The sequence below is a fragment of the Hipposideros armiger genome, unplaced genomic scaffold (assembly GCF_001890085.2).
Source record: "Hipposideros armiger isolate ML-2016 unplaced genomic scaffold, ASM189008v1 scaffold_91, whole genome shotgun sequence".
Lineage (NCBI taxonomy): Eukaryota > Metazoa > Chordata > Mammalia > Chiroptera > Hipposideridae > Hipposideros > Hipposideros armiger.
The window spans coordinates 43,411-59,279 of record NW_017731441.1 but is presented as its reverse complement, the minus strand read 5'-3'; the positions used below and the strand labels follow the sequence as shown (position 1 = coordinate 59,279).

Sequence of the window (15,869 nt, the reverse complement as noted above, 5' to 3'; positions counted from 1 at the left end):
AGTGCACCTCAGGTGAGCAAATATGAATTTTTAAAACCTTATCTTCTGTTTTTGTTTGTTTTATTTCCGTGCAGTCCTAGGCACCACTGTACAGGTAGCTAAGAGAATAGCCACTGGTGACAGAATTACTGTGCTCAACTCATTCTCTGTCTTTCATGAGCAGGGTGGCTTTGAGAAAGTTGATTAATCTCTCTGTGACTTAAGTTTTCTCATCTGTAAAATGGAGATAATAGTAACAGATTCCTTAGTCTTGTGAGAATTAAACAGGTTATTAGAACAATGCCTGGAGCATAGTAAGCGTGACAGTTCCTTGCTGCTAATATCATTCCTCTCAGGCTGCAGCCACATCCATCATCTGCACAGTCACGTTTTGTCTATACGTGCATCCTGGACTCCTAGAATTTGTGTGACTTTGTATGCTTCAAATTGAATATCCAAGAGTCTATAAAAATGGACTGTGTTAAGGAACATGCTGTTTATGAAATCTTACATCTAAGTCTACGGAGTACTGAGGGAACAGAATTACACACCAAAGGATCTCATTCCCTATACTCAACTCACCGTACTTTATGTTTTAACTAGAAATACCTATAGCAGGGTAATCATGAGCAGTTTAACCTCCTCCAGGTCACTTTCCAAAGACATGAGGGGACCATTTGGAACCCTCCTTCCAAATTTGCAGAACAATTTCCTCTCATAACAACCATACAAGAAATGAGCTGTAATTAATTTAGGTGCCTTGAGGGTGAATTAGCCACCCGCTGGATTATTTGGTAAGAAAACCATTTCAGGTGAAAAGAAGAGTATCTTTAAATGTAAAACGGGTAAAGTAGAAGATTTAAAACCTTAAAGGGAAGAAGTCCCAAGACCACAGCAAGTCATTAATAACAGTCATTCAACTCATTCAGAAGAAAATGGATGACTGACTTCAGGATCAAACTGTGTAAACCTTAGTGACATATAAGCAGCTCCAGGGATTAGCTCCAGCATTAACACTTTTTTCTTCTACATCTTATCTTTAGCCCCCTTTACAGTCTAAAAAAAAATAATAATAACCTGTAAACTTATTTCCCATATCACAGACCATCAAGAATCACACAGTTCTCAACTGTATAGTTGGAACTCCTGTCATCTGGTGTGTGAGGATGACTCAGTCTCATGTTGCTAAGTTTTCCGTTATTATAGCTACTGTGCTGGGACAGGAGTTGCCAATTCATGTATTTATGAGAAAATCATTGGCTTAAACCAATCTTTTCAAATTAAAAAGTGTTTTGTAAAAGCCCACAGTAGAAAAATAGATGTTTCATAATTTTAGAGTTGAACTAACAATATTGTACCTGAGGTTTTGATGTGTTTTCAAATACTGGTTAGTGCCGCCATAGAGAAATACAATTAGCAAATGCATGTACCATGCCCAGAGGCCTCACTGTAATTCTCACTATGCTCTGAGCCCTAGACTTAGGAGTTTCCAAATGATGAGGGCTGTCTAGAAATTCATTAACTTCACTTTTTTGAATAGAGCCAAGAAGAATTCACCCAATTCCCATGCATAATCAAAGGAAAGGTTTATGAGGTTTTGATCAACTTTTGGTTCTAAAACCAAATGTTAATTTGTTCATTTAATGCATTTCTCTTAGATTATGTTTTGTTCCTTGGAATGAAACATACGACTTCTGAAATCCAAACATTCTCTCACAAGGACAATTTCATTTATTAATGGCCTATAATTGAGAAGAAATTGTCCGCTAAACAAACAATTAGCTTATTTGTCTGAAGAATAAATAGGGAGTAGGTTATTCATTCATTTGCTAAGCGTTCTTTACCTTGACCTACTTTTCACTTATTCAGGTTGCTTCCTTGATTTTCTAGAGATTTTGAACCCAAAATAATTTTCCTAATCAAATGATGAAAGTTAACATATTTATGTATTTTCTTTAGGAGAAAGAGCAGGTTAATTCATACATAAAATGTTATCATAAGTCAAAATTTTATTTCCAATCCTACCACCTGACCCTAAGAAAGGTACTTAACCTTTTCACCTTGAAGTTTTCCATCTCTGTAAAGTGAGATACGAATAGCTGTCGTCTACCGCAGGTTAATAGCATCTTAACTAAAGGGACCTGGTATAATTTCCTTCAAGAGAAGATGCTTTATATTAATGCAATTCTGCCCCCAAATACAGAACACTGGGAAATATTTTGGATTTGTATAAAAGCCATTTTTTGGAAGATGAGTACATTCTTTATAATTATTTAGAAAATCTGCCAAACGGGCATCTTTAGAGCACGAAGGCAACCTCATCTGAATGAAGTAGTGTGTGGTTTGCTTACAAGAGCTTGGCAAAAAATTCTTAATGAAGATTTTTTTGCTAGCTACAGTCTGCTTTTATAGAGACACAAAATAAACACTTTTTCTTTCTTTTCTTCCTTTTTTCTTTTTTTTTTATTTTTATATAGGAACAGCCTCTGGCTGCTGAGCTCACTTGAGTGGACTGTCAGCTGCAAACCATGCCTTCGGCTCAATATAAAGGTGAGAAGTATTATGTGTAAGGTAGTAACTGAATAGGTAATCATCCCAGAAGCCAGGAGTGGCAGTGAGATGGACAGCAAGACAGAAGACAGACAGGAGTTAATGGTGAACTGTAAATCAAATGGCAATTGACAATATAATGTTACAAAAATACTATTTCCATGTTCTAAGAAAGTATTATGGAATAAAAAAAGAATTAGTAGCTAAAACTGAATCTTGTTCTAATACTTATCAACTCGTAAGAATACATTGAATCCAGTTTTAGTGCTATGTATTTTTATATCATGAGCTTTCATCTGCAAAATGGAAACATTCATTCTTACCTACCTGGCCATATTGGTTGCATAAGATTTTCTCTGAATGACCACTACGATCACCTCAAACGTTATTTAAATTACATATATATGCATACGTGTATATGTGTACATTTCCATCCAGCCCGCCATCTCAATGCACAAATGGAGGACATGTTCTATTGTGCTTACCTTCAGGCTCCCTGATTCTCCTTCCCGCGGCAGACTTCCGAAGCACACTCCTTCCAGAGTTAAAGAGGCTAGTGAGCTCGTCCAGGGGGCTGCTGAGAGGTCTGGAGTTCGGGGGGCTGTAGGGCACTGGAGACGAGGAGTTGGAGTTGGCCTTCCTATGGTCAACTCTACCTGCCGCCTTCCCTGGGGAATAAGGAATCTTGGAGAAAGAGCTGCAGGGACCTGCGGCTGGAGCAGAGTTTGGCTTGTGCTGCACTTTGGGCAGATCAGTGTTTGTGGCTGTTTTTGCCGCGTTCACCACGCAGGTCTCAGGTGGGAACGTGAAGTGCGTGTTCGGCCGCTGGGCAGCTGCCAGGGGCGCGGGAACAGGCGGTGGTGAAGGAGGAGGAGAGACTTTGTGGGACTCGCTAAATACAGGCAGGCCGGGGGACGCGGGCCTGTCACCGTCGCCTTTCTGACTTTTGGAATACTGTGGAGACACAGGACTCGAGCCTTCGGACGGCACAGGGTACTTGAGGTTGGTTTCCAGGACTGGCAGCTTTTTCACCTCCAGGGGCGTCAAAGGTGATTCGTCAGACGCGGGGGAACAGGTGATAGGGGTTGGGGGGAACACCAGGAGTGGGGGACGATGAGGGAGCAGGTTGGGGAAGGGGGCTGGAATGTCACACGTGTCTTTGCAGGGCCCGGGCATATGGCCACTCACATCGCTATCCTCCAAGGTGATGGGGCTCCGACCCTCACACAATAAAGGGGTCGATGCAGACGCCCAGGTGCCCACCCTCGGACCGCTACTCTCCTCTGGTGGTGCAAAGTACTTCATCTCCTCGTATACGGCCTCTGCCTGGTCGGGGCTGCCTGTGCGGCCCACCATCTCGATGTAGACGGGCTCAGGCTCCAGCTCAGAGTGCGTGGGGGGCGCAAGGACCCCCGGCACAGCCCCTGGGGAACACTGTAGGCCCGCCGCTCTGCGCGGCATGCCCGGGGCCCCCATAGCCCCTGGTCCAGCGCGGGAGATCTCCTCGGATGAGCCGCTGAGTTTGGTGTTGGGGCTTCGTTTTGGCTTCCGAGGAGGAATCTTTTTCATGGTGCTGTAGTCATCACTGTGTGGTCTGGGTCGGGTGAGAACTGAAGGGGGGACAAAGAAGTAATGGGAAGTGTTAGTGAGACCCCAGGGCCAGACCATCATGGGGACAGGGGCTGGCTGGAGCTGCCTTTGCCTAGGCTGCACCTTCTTATTCTAACTGATGGAGAGGACCAGACCTGCACCCCCCACCCTCTGGCATCCGGCTCAGGATACACTTCAAGATTGCCAATGAGAAAGAGTTTTGATCTCGGAGCTGGAGGGCAACTTCTACCCATTGAAGGAGACGTTGGGTAGATAATAAGGTAGCCCTGGATTGTCAGCTACCTGCAAATGGGAAGTGCCTGGCAATGCAGCACACTTCAGATCAGCTGCTGGAACCTATTTACACTTGTATTCTTAGGGCCTGATACAAGTGTGAAAGAACTGTAGGCTGCTCTGGTCCTCAAGATTTTAGAGAAGAGAAAATAGAAAGGTAGGGAGAGCAAGCAAATTAGCATGTTAGTGGCATATGGGTGTTTCCTATAGGAAATGAGTAAGCTTGATTATTGAAATGGTATAAAATGAACAAAACAAAACACCTATATACTTAGATATTATTATTTCTTTAAACAATGGTTATTAAAATGATGCCAAGGGTGAGTTTTACAATTAATTAGTATATTTGAATCCTTAACAGAAACGCATATTTAATAGGGAAATTAAGACTATAACATTTCACTAAGAATTTTTAAAGTGGAAACTTCTTAAGTTGAAAAAAGGGGAGATATTTAGAAAAACAAATAAGCATATTATTAGTAAGAACTAATTTTGAAAAAGCCAGCAAAAACTATTTAGGTATGACTTTAAGACACTTATTAAAGTTTAAGTTAAAAAAATTCAAAGACTTCTTTTTCTAACATATTTTTACTATAAATTGTAAGTTTTTAAATTAAACATAATTTCTCTGAAAACTGAGATGCTAATTTTAGAAAATTACATAAAGTTTTACTGACATATCAAAACCTCAAAAATCTTGAACTATTTCACTAATTTGGTATTTTACTAATCTGTAGGAATTATCAATATAAATACATCTAATTTTGTTGAGTTCCTGAGTTGTTTAAAGCAACCAGATTTTCCTCTCACTATGACTGCACATATGACAGCAGTCTCTGCTCCCAGTTTTGAGGAGATAATAACGTATAATGGTTAAAATTAAGGCTTTGGAGTCAGACCAGGATTCAAATCTCAGCACGACTATTCATTCATGCATTCACTCATTTAGTCATGCATTCAACCAGTACTTACCGGAACATATTAATGAACATAGAAAAAAATGTTCCCTACCTTCCTCTTTCCTAGTGGGAGGGTGTCAGACAATAAAAACAAAAGTAAATTAAACAAATGAGTAAATTCTATAGCATGTTAGAACATGACACATGCTGTGAGGATGAGAAACAACAGGCCATGACAAGGGGCCACAAAATTGTATGTGTGTGTGTGTGGGGAGGTGGGGAGGGAGGGGCAATGGCACAAATTGTAATTTTAAAAGAGGACCTGGGAAAATCTCTCTAAGCTTCAGTATAGTCATGCATAAAATGATGATATCAATAATTATCTCAGAGGTATAAAATAGATATTGTATGTAAAGTGTTAGCTCAGGTTCTGGCACATTGGAAATATGAAACAAATGGAAGACATCCAAATGAGAATGGAGAAGAACAGAGTTAATTTTCTAACTCAGTGGGCATCTCTGTAAGCCAGTATTATACAGGGTTCCACAAAACAGCCAACTTTTGAAAGCAGCAAATATCAAAATACACAATTCTGTAATTAATAAGCATTATTCCAAAGGCTTTCATTGTGCTAAATCATAGCAGCTCGTAAGCTTCTCCTAGAAAGTTAATGAACCAAACAAAATTTCAACATTAGTTTTATAGAGTTGTTCTGAAGATTTGAATAATTTAAAGGATTTGTGGCAGATTGTATTTTCCCAAACTGGCTTCAACAATATTTTCAGCCCCAGGTGCCCTTCCAGAACCTCGACACTGGGAGAGCCTCTTTGATTGCCCTTGGCGAATAAAATATGGGGAAGGAGACACTGCCTGTCTTCTGTGGCTGGATCATAGGCAAATAGCTTCTGCCTGGCTATTGAACTCATGGGACACATGTCTTGGCAGCCCTGATCTCTACATGAGAAGGCTGTTTACCCTGAAGCACCCATGCTGTGGAGAACATGTGGAGAGGCCACATAGAGGTAAGAGAGATGCGGGAAGACCCCGCCTGTTTCAACTCTCAGGTGTCTGGGTTTCCTAAGTCCAGGCTCCAGAAAGGTAATGAACTGTGTCTGGATGATTCCAGCCCTAGATGTTAACTGCAGCTGTGAGAAAGCTTGTGAGATATTAGCTTAGCTGAGCCCAGCCAACTACTAGAACCATAAGACAATGATAAGCATAAAATCATTGGTATTTTAAGCCACTAAATTTTGGAGAGCTTTGTTACATAGCAACAGACAATTAATACAGATATTGGTACCTAGAAGTACCATAAAAACTATAAACAACAACAACAACAACAAAACTTTAAAAGAGTGGCAGTAGCTTTGGGAAATTAAACAAGTCTTGAAAAAAAATGTTAGCAGAAGCATGATCAAGAAAGCACTTGGGGGGCCAGCCGAGTGGCACATTGGTTAAGAGTTGGCTTGGGATGCCTGCTCTGAGCAGCAGGGCCTGAGTTCAGATCCCACATGAGGGACAGTGACACTGCGCCCTCTACAGCTAAGATGGTGAACAACAGCTCGACCTGGAGCTGGGCTGCCATGAGTTGCCGGCGACGGCATAGGCTGCAGCCCCTGCTGCAGTGGGCTCCTGTAAGCTACTGTGTGTGTGGCCGGCAGCCAGTGTGAGTGACTGGCGACTGGTATGAGCTGCCGAAAGACCCCGTGAGCAGCCGTCCAGTTGCCAGCGACCGATCTGCCTCACCTGGAAAGAGCGCAATGATCACAATACCAACATGGGCTAGTGAAGCGACATCCTCCACAACTAGACTGAAGAACAAAAGGACAGCAAGTTGTCTGTTCCTCTTCCCCGATTTTCCAATGCTGTTCCCCTCCCCCAATTCCTAAATAAAATCTTAAAAAAAAAAAAAGAAAGAAGGCTCTTGAGGGCCGGCCGAGTGGCTCAGTTGGTTAAGAGCTCGCTCAAGAGTGTGAGCTCTGAGCAACAGGGGCACTGGTTCAATTCCCAGCTAGAGCTGAGCTGCTGCTGAGCTGCCAACAGGTGGCAGGATGGCTCAGCTAAAAAATAAAATAAAATAAAATAAATGAATAAAAAGAAAGTTCTTGGTGAGGCTTACAGAAAGTGAGGAAGATGCTGGAAGCTGGGGGAAACATGACCCTTCTTATGCTACTGTGGAAAGATTAGCAATACTGTCATCTGCAGTAATGTGGGGGGGGGGGAATTACCACACATATAGGGAACTGGCTAAGTAGATTTCTCAGGCAGAATGTAAAATCTCCTTCCTGGATTCTTATAGCTGCCTATAGCAAAACATTACAGTAAAGAGGTAAGCTGAAGAAAGAACTATTAACTATAAAGAAGCCTGGATTTTCTGGTTTGGAAAATGAAACAGTTTCTCACTGCCAGGCTGTATTGATGGCAAACAATTCTGAAGTTAAGAAATAACTCTCAAGCAGAGATGAAATCTGGGGCATTTTCAGGACAGCAGAATCTAAAGATGAAGTCAAGATCATGAGTATGAAACCTTTGATTAAGACCTTAGAAAGAGTTAAGGTGCTGCTTCATAGATCTTTTCAAAGAAGCAAAACCACAGAACTTCTAAGAATAATAAGAGTGTTGCTGCACAGAAATCTTGCAGACAGCCCAAAGTGGAGACTACCTCAAAGAGATTTGTGGATGTGGCTGTTGAATAATGGAATAGATTATAAACTGATTCACAGGAAACTCATGAAGCTTTTAAAGGGACTGGATCAGCTTGCACTGAAAGGAGCAGAGTCAATACAGAGTGAAGAGGCTCCGGTGCTTCAACATTTTATGAGCACGAAGCAGGCTGAGAGAACCAACAGCCTCAAACATGTTACCTCTTGTGGATTAGGAATTATAATTTAAAGGTGAGCCAAGAATCCAGGGCATGGACCTAAGAGCCATGGGAAATAATTTCCAGGCACCAGGACTAAATCCTAATCAAACCACAGGCAACGTGTGCCCAGCTGTTGGTCAGAACCGCTCTGTGCACATGCCTGCTGTGTGCCTCCCGACTGCCCCCTTTCTGACCAGGGGCATCCTGTTGCATATGTTGGCTGTATGGAGACTAGGTAACTTGCCTTCAGATAGACAGGGGCAATACTGGAGCAGCTGTCCACCTAAGGATCCTTACCTGAGCATCCAGGATACCTGGATCTGATTTAGATGATGAAACCTGGGCCTTGCACCTGAGCTTGATGTGATGATGGAATGAGGCTTTGGGGGAGTTTGGGAGAGGGGTGAGTGTATCTTGTATATGGGAGGGATGTGGTGCTTGCTTTGGCAGCACATATACTAAAAAAATTGGAACGATGGGAGGGATGTGAATTGTTTTGTCTAGAAGTTGGACTGAGGTAACTTGATTTTTCCAAAAACTGGCCACAATAGTGTTTCCAGTCCTATTGAAAGCTGAGATCTGTTTTTCCTTCCTAAACCTGGATGCACCTTTGGGACTGCCTAATGGATGGAACGCGGTAGAAGTCATGCCGCATGACTGCTAAGTCTGGCTCATAAAAGGTAACATAGCATTTCACATTTGTCAGGTGTCCTCCTTCCTGGAGCATGTGCCTTTCATGCATTGATTCTCCCTGGAAGAAGTGCATCTACCCTGAAGCTGCCATGTTGCACAAACCATGTGGAGATACCACCAAGCAGTCCCAGTCCTCAGAAATCTAGGGCACCAGACATGTGAGTTACCAGCTTTCACATGGTTCCAGCCACACCTGCAACTTCATGAAGGAACTTGAATAAGAACCACCCAAATGAACCCAGCTGACAACCAGAACCTGAGAGATGGCAATAAAATGATGGTATTTTATTTAAGTCAAGTTTGGGATAAGATGTTAAGCAACAATAGATGACTGATATCATAGTCCCTCAAGGTTTGCTTTAGATGCAGAGAAAGGTAATTTTTGTTGTTGTTGTTGTTTGTTTTTGTTTTTCTTTTTGGTTTTATATTAAACTAGTATAAATAAAAGTAGCATATTTAGTTTGGAGGCAGTTGAGAGATTGGCCTCTAGAATCCGACTGCCCTGAATGAGTGACATGGGACAGGTTACAATGCTGATCCCTGACTCAATGTTCTCATTTCTAGAGGGGTCATGATGATAACCCACTCCACTGAGTAGTTCTAAGATTGAAGATACTTAGCATAATACCCAATACATAATAAAACTCAATAAGTGTCAGCTGTTTTCATCATTATCTTATTAGAAATTAATCATGAATGATAGAACACAGTTCCTTTGAATGTGGTCTGGGGTTCAGCAATAACAAATCACCTGGGATGCTTTACTGAGAACGTAGATAGCACAGATCCTGCTGTGTTCCATAACCACTAAATTATAATCTCTGGGGGTGGGAACTAGAAAGCTTCATTCTTCATAAACTAAAATTAAAACACCAGAGCTACAGAATTAAAGTATAATTTGGTTTTATGGCCATTTCTCTCTCTCTCTCTCTCTCTCTCTCTCTCTGTCCACACAAGGGCTTGCTAATAGTTCATTTGAAAATATGGATTTAAGGGTTATTAAAAATGAATTTACATTAACAGTTTTCTTAACAATGTATTTTAGTTCTAAGATTTAGTTCTAAGGGTAAAATCTTGCGACTACTTGACAATGTCAGTGAGATGGGGTGAGATAGACATTTCATGGTCACAGATCATCTTTAGGGCAAGTCTTGGTGTCCCAATGGTAACTTAAGCATTAAACCCCACATTCTCGAGCTGTCTCACCATTTTATAGACTCGACTGTTACCTGAGCTACTGTGCAACGATCTAGGGACTTGTGTTATTTCAAGTTCTGTTAGGAGATAAAAATTTTCTTGTACAAAATACCTGCCCATTGACTTTGTTGCTAAGGCATGCTGGGTGACTTTTAAGTTATCATTTGCTGCAGGGCCCGCGTTATTGGTCCCCATTCTCATTGAGAGCAAGATACGTACATATATTTAATCTATGGGAAAAAAGGAACGAAAGCTTGTTCAGAAAAAAAAAATTGTATATATGTGTATGTATCCATTGTATTCCAGTTCTTACAGAGTGATTTTGCCTAGTTTTAGAGAAAACTAAGTGCCTAGCACAGGACATAAAAGATTCCTAAATAAATGGAGGCTATTTGGCTGATGGCCGGCTGCATACATGAGTAAGTATAGCTATCAATTTACAACCAGCTACAAATTGGACAAAAAGGACTTCTACTGAGATGTGATATATTGCAGCTTTGTTATGTAACTTTTTTGGTGGGCGGAGCCCATTACCTTTGTTCTTGCCCCATCTTTACCCATTGGACTGCATTCCACATGCATAATGCCAGTTAAATGTCCTTCTAGACTCTTCCTCACTTCCCAGCAAGGATTAGCCCCTCTTGCTCTGTGTTCCACGCCATGCTGTTCTCAGCCATTACTCTGCTTATCTCATAACTTGTTTGCCCAATTATCTCCCCCACTGGCCTCCAAGGCCCTCAGGGAGGAGCCAAGCTCCAGACTTCACTAAATTAATACGTGCTGAATGCACAAATGCGTCATAAGTTGTGAAACATGTAGTCATGTTCTCTTATTATGTCCAGTAACACATCCTCAGCAAAGTCTTCACGGAAGACCTAATTTCTGTCAAATTTGAGGTAATAGAAAAAAAATATTATAAAGGGGCTTCTGCTCAAAAATATGTTGTCAAACCAAGTCTGACAAATTTCAAGGGTACAAATTGAACCTTGTCAAATTGTGCTCATTTTGATTTATTGATAGGAAGCTAATTCTGCTTTAATGAAAGCAGCCCGAAGAAATATGTTTGTATAGCATTTATTTCTTTGATAAGTATTTATTGAGTGCCTACTGTGTGCCAAGTGCTGTCTAGAATAAAGATAGAAATAAGACAGAAAACAGAAAGGAAACAGAACGTTATTTCCAAATTAAGCCACATGGCTGGACCCTTATTGTATCTGTACATATAAGCTGGGTTGTGTTGAGTATGGAGTTGCGTAGCAATTAAAAAAAATGGATTCTTGAAGGTGTTATTTATATGGAATGGGCTGCTGGAGTCTGAAAGGAGGGTGACTATGGATGTCACATCACAGATGGTACAATGATGGAGGCTACAGCGGCCCCACAAAAGCCTATCTTTTGCCATTTCACCATCCAGTTACTGCTGTGTTTGGGAGAAAGCCTGCAAGTTGGGTTTACAGAATCAATGCTGGGGAAGAGCAGTGGAGCTGGGAGCTCCCTAGGAAAGAGAAAGAGAAGCCAGGCTGTTACTCTTCCTTTCCTAGTTACCGTTTGTAAAGAGCAACCCCCCGATTTTTAAAAACAGTACTTTCAAATAGCTGGCTCTAGCTTGTTAATAGATTGAAAACAAGTGTTAACATTTACTGTCCCATAAAAGTGTTTCAAGTTTTTCAGGCACAAAGGTAATGAAAAAAAAAAATGAGTCCTCTATCCTACCTCTCTTTACTACCACATGTTTATTGCAAGAAACCCTATAGGAAAGGCATGTGTTAATAGAACAGGACTGGCCACAAAATTAAGATTTTAATGTGACCTACTAATTGATTTCTCTAAGATTCTTGGCCTTCATTCTCCAACCGGATCTCATTTCACTCTATAACCTTCTGAATTGATCAGCAGCTTTATTTGTAAAAGAAAATAACTTGAACTTATTTTTTAATAGGCCAAAAGGAATGGCTCACATAATAAGCTGATCTCAGTTGTGGTCCTTGTTCTTCTGAAACCAGGGTTCACAGAGCATTTTAAATAGTGACCAAATTTTCTTCCTAACTTTTGCAGATAATTTTGTGGCATCTAACAAGGTGCAAAAAAAGTATGGCAGGTCCTTGACTCACGTAATTTCATATGACCTGCTTCGGTACAAGGTTGAGGAGATGCCACAGGAACTTAACTCTTGGTTATATCAATTAGCCTGTGGTAAAGTTGGTTTCATTCTATGTAGTTTTATTTAAAGTCACAGAATCTATGGGCGACATTAAGTGAGGACTTACTGTAGTGCCCCTGTGGTGAAAACATGAAGCTCTGAGAATCAGTGCTGTCTGACAGAACTTCCGGGAATGATGGGAACGTCCATAGGTGGCTGTTGAGTACTTAGAATGTGACTGATGGCCGAGGAGCTGAATTTTAAGTTTTATTAATTTTAATTACCTTAAATTTAAATAGCCACATTACTAGTGGCTACTCCTTTGGACACCTTCAGTTCCTGTCATATTGGCATACAGGGGACCAGAGCCACTGCTGACGGCTGTTTTATCACAGCGTTTAGCCACCTTCGTGATAACGGACTAGAAAGCCGAGCCCTGACCGCCTGAGTGACTAAGCCCCTCCATTGGCCCCTAACTCCGAATGCTACAAAAAGGGACGAGCATGCCTGCTAGAGCCCATCAAGCAGGCTGATTTTTTTTTATTCTTAAAGATACATTTAAAGCATCTTCTGAAATGCAGGAATTCATTTGCAGCCGTAGGAGAGATGGTGGTGATGGGGAAGTCATCAGGATTAGGAATCATGAATTTTAAGAAAGAATACATACTGTAGATGATAAAAAGGGAACTGATGTATGGACTGGCCCTTTTATACGCCTCCAAAATGTGAGTTCACTTGGGGTGTTATCTGTGGGGGAGACACCTACACGGACCTTAATCATATGTGAGCTGAATTTAGTTTTCCAGAACTTAAATTTTATATAAAAATCTTGCAAGTCTAATGAATCACATCATGTATTTTAAACAGTAAGTCTTGAGAGCCTTGTGAATTCCCAAAGTAGTAAGGAGTTTCAGAATTTTACAGTTGTGGTCTTGCTTTTTCTCCATTAGTCTTTTTTTTCTGTTATTTTATTTTATATATATATATATATATATATATATATATATATATATATATATATATATATATATAAAAACCTTGGATTGCGAGTAACTTGGTTTGCGAGTGTTCCGCAAGACAAGCAAACATTTCTAATACATTTTAACGTGGTAAACAAGCGATGTCGTGCAATACGAGTAGTTTGTTTCTGGAACGAATTATGCTCGCAAACCAAGGTATGACTTGGTTTTGTTTTTTTTTGTCTCCTATGGTTTTTGAATAACTTATGGACATTTTTGTTTTTGCTGAGCATACGAGAAGCTCAACTTTATCCCAATATTTTGTTGTTGTCTTCTTTCACAATGGTGTGACTCCTTGGCACCAGGATATTCCAAAATCTCAACTCCAGGGGAGTTGGTCTTCTAATATGCACAGAAATGAGAACTGATGTTGGGCTTTACAGGCTATTCTGAGGCCTACTTAGTCAAAAGTACAGAGCTGGTTTGCCTTGTTCCAATTTGGATGGGGTTCTATCTTATACACACTGCAATTTTCAATTTTGTTTAGTATTGGTTTTCCAATTTCTGATGCTACTTTGAGTCTTGACTACATGTCTCTCCATCTCATTAGTCTTATCCTATTAGACACTATCCTTCCTCTTCCAAGATGCCATAAAAATCTTTCCTTTTATTTCAATCACACCTTTTGAGATCTGTACCATAAATCCAGAATAGAGGTCTAAAAGTAATAATGGTGGAAATGCGATTTATTCTACTTTCTCAGGGAGTGACTTTAAAATGAGTTTAGACTATAAGCCTCTTCCAGTTTGTGTACATTGGGAGAACACACCTTGTTTCTTTGGAGGCTCTGTGCCAGCTTTATATCTATGTTCACATCTGTATTCACCTGAAGACATGTCTCTAGATGATTTTCCTAATGTCCTTTTCCACCTTCTGTTGTTCTCCTTATTCCCTTGATGCTAAAAACACATACTTGGACTCTCAAAGTTATAAATTTCATCTACGTCTCCATCTAAGTATTACTGTAACATGACTCATACATTACAATAACGGCATTTTTTTGAACTAAAAATTCTCCTAAAAATCTATTCTTTCTTAAAGAAACCAACAAAAAGCATCTTTGAAGATAATTAAGGTGTACCTATTGTTCCAGGCTTCCAGCCCATGGTCTTGCCACCTTCTCTTTGGTGTCAGCCGTCTCCTCCCAAAGATGAGCTTATGGCTTCCCTGTGTTTTTCTAGTTCATTTATTTCCTGAAGGAACTGTGTTCCATTTTATGTTCAGATAATATTTTCTAGTGAAATCTACACAACCATTTCACGTAGAATTTGAATCCTGCCCCCACTCTACACTACCATCTCTTACCATACTTACTTTTCTCTGAAGCAACATGTTCTAAGATACTTAATATATTTACTTGTTTTTCGTGTCTTCTTCTACTAGAATGCAAACTCCACGAGGAAAGGTAATTTTGTTCATTTCACTTATTGTGTATCCCCCTGGCCTAGAATTTTCAGTGGGTGATAAATAAAATCTGTGAAATTAGCAAATGTTCTACAAAGAAGTACTTCCTCTATTTTTCACAATCCTAAAAATTAATAATTAAATAACAATGACCTCATGAACCAATCTATGAGCGATCTGATTGAGAATAAACTGTGATTTTTCCCTTTTTTGCATAAATAATTCTAGACCATGGATGCAGAAACTTGTTATCTCATCCCAAAAGTTGCACTAACTGAATTTTGCCATGTCATGACTCTCATTTGAGTGAATAGCTTCACATAGTGCATAATAAAACAGGCTTAATTTTTAATTAGATTGTGATCATAGGGAAGACTGATTTTTTTTTTTTTTAGCAGTTTATTTAGTGAAAATTTACATGGACTAGGGAACAACCTTCTGAATTGCTCTGGTCGGAGGCTCCTTACTCAATGTGGAAGTGGCGGTTAAGGAAATGATATATAAGTAGCTTTTTCCTAAGAGGCTTAGAGATTTGAATAAATATTGTTTATATTTAATGATCAAAGAGCTGCTGGCAAGCAAACAATTGGATTTATTCCTATTAAAAATATATTAGTGTAGCAATACCGCCACGGGGCACTCAAAAACCGGAAGTCAGTGCATCAATAACCCAACAAGCTGGTTTCCTCCTTCCCTGTGGCTAACCTTCAGTCGATGATTCCTTGGCTGCAGTCCACAGGCAGGCGCTCACAGCCTCATAGGAGGCACTCAGCCGCGTGGTGGGGTCCCTCTTTGGCTTGGGCGGAGGCTGTTTCCGTGGTGATGGGAGGCCACCGCTGTCATCCAGGCTGAACACAGAGTGCAGAGAAGGAGACCGGGTAGATGGGCCAGCCAGGGACTGGACCAGGCTGTCTACAGCCACAGAGCCTGGAACGGAGCTGCAGTGGAAATGCCTAGGTCCACCCTTGTCGTCAGCTCTTCAGGGGGAACAAAACACAAACAGCACCAGAGAGGCCCAGATGCATTATTCAGATGGTAACAGTGGATCTGCTCAAGCAGACATAATCATGGCTTTTTGGTAAACAGCCTTCCCTGCCGAGGCTGGAGGATGCACTTGTAGCACTCTGGTAACCAGCACATCTAGAGAAAGTTGCCCCATCCTTCCAGCCCTTGCTTTATGATAAATGAGCACATTGGAGATGCATCATTATTACTGAAAAAAAATATCTCACACAAATGCA

General features: G+C 40.8%; 1 protein-coding gene across 1 annotated transcript in view; it reads right to left on the bottom strand.

Moving 5' to 3' along the window:
* Positions 1-15,869, bottom strand: part of LOC109383909 (unconventional myosin-XVI-like) — a gene marked incomplete at its 5' end in the record, with an annotated part of 103,610 nt that overhangs the window by 61,308 nt on the left and 26,433 nt on the right. The window contains 2 exons of the mRNA XM_019644752.1: positions 3,015-4,139; positions 15,334-15,605. Coding sequence (XP_019500297.1) covers positions 3,015-4,139; positions 15,334-15,605 — 1,397 coding nt within the window. The remainder of the gene's footprint in view (positions 1-3,014; positions 4,140-15,333; positions 15,606-15,869) is intronic.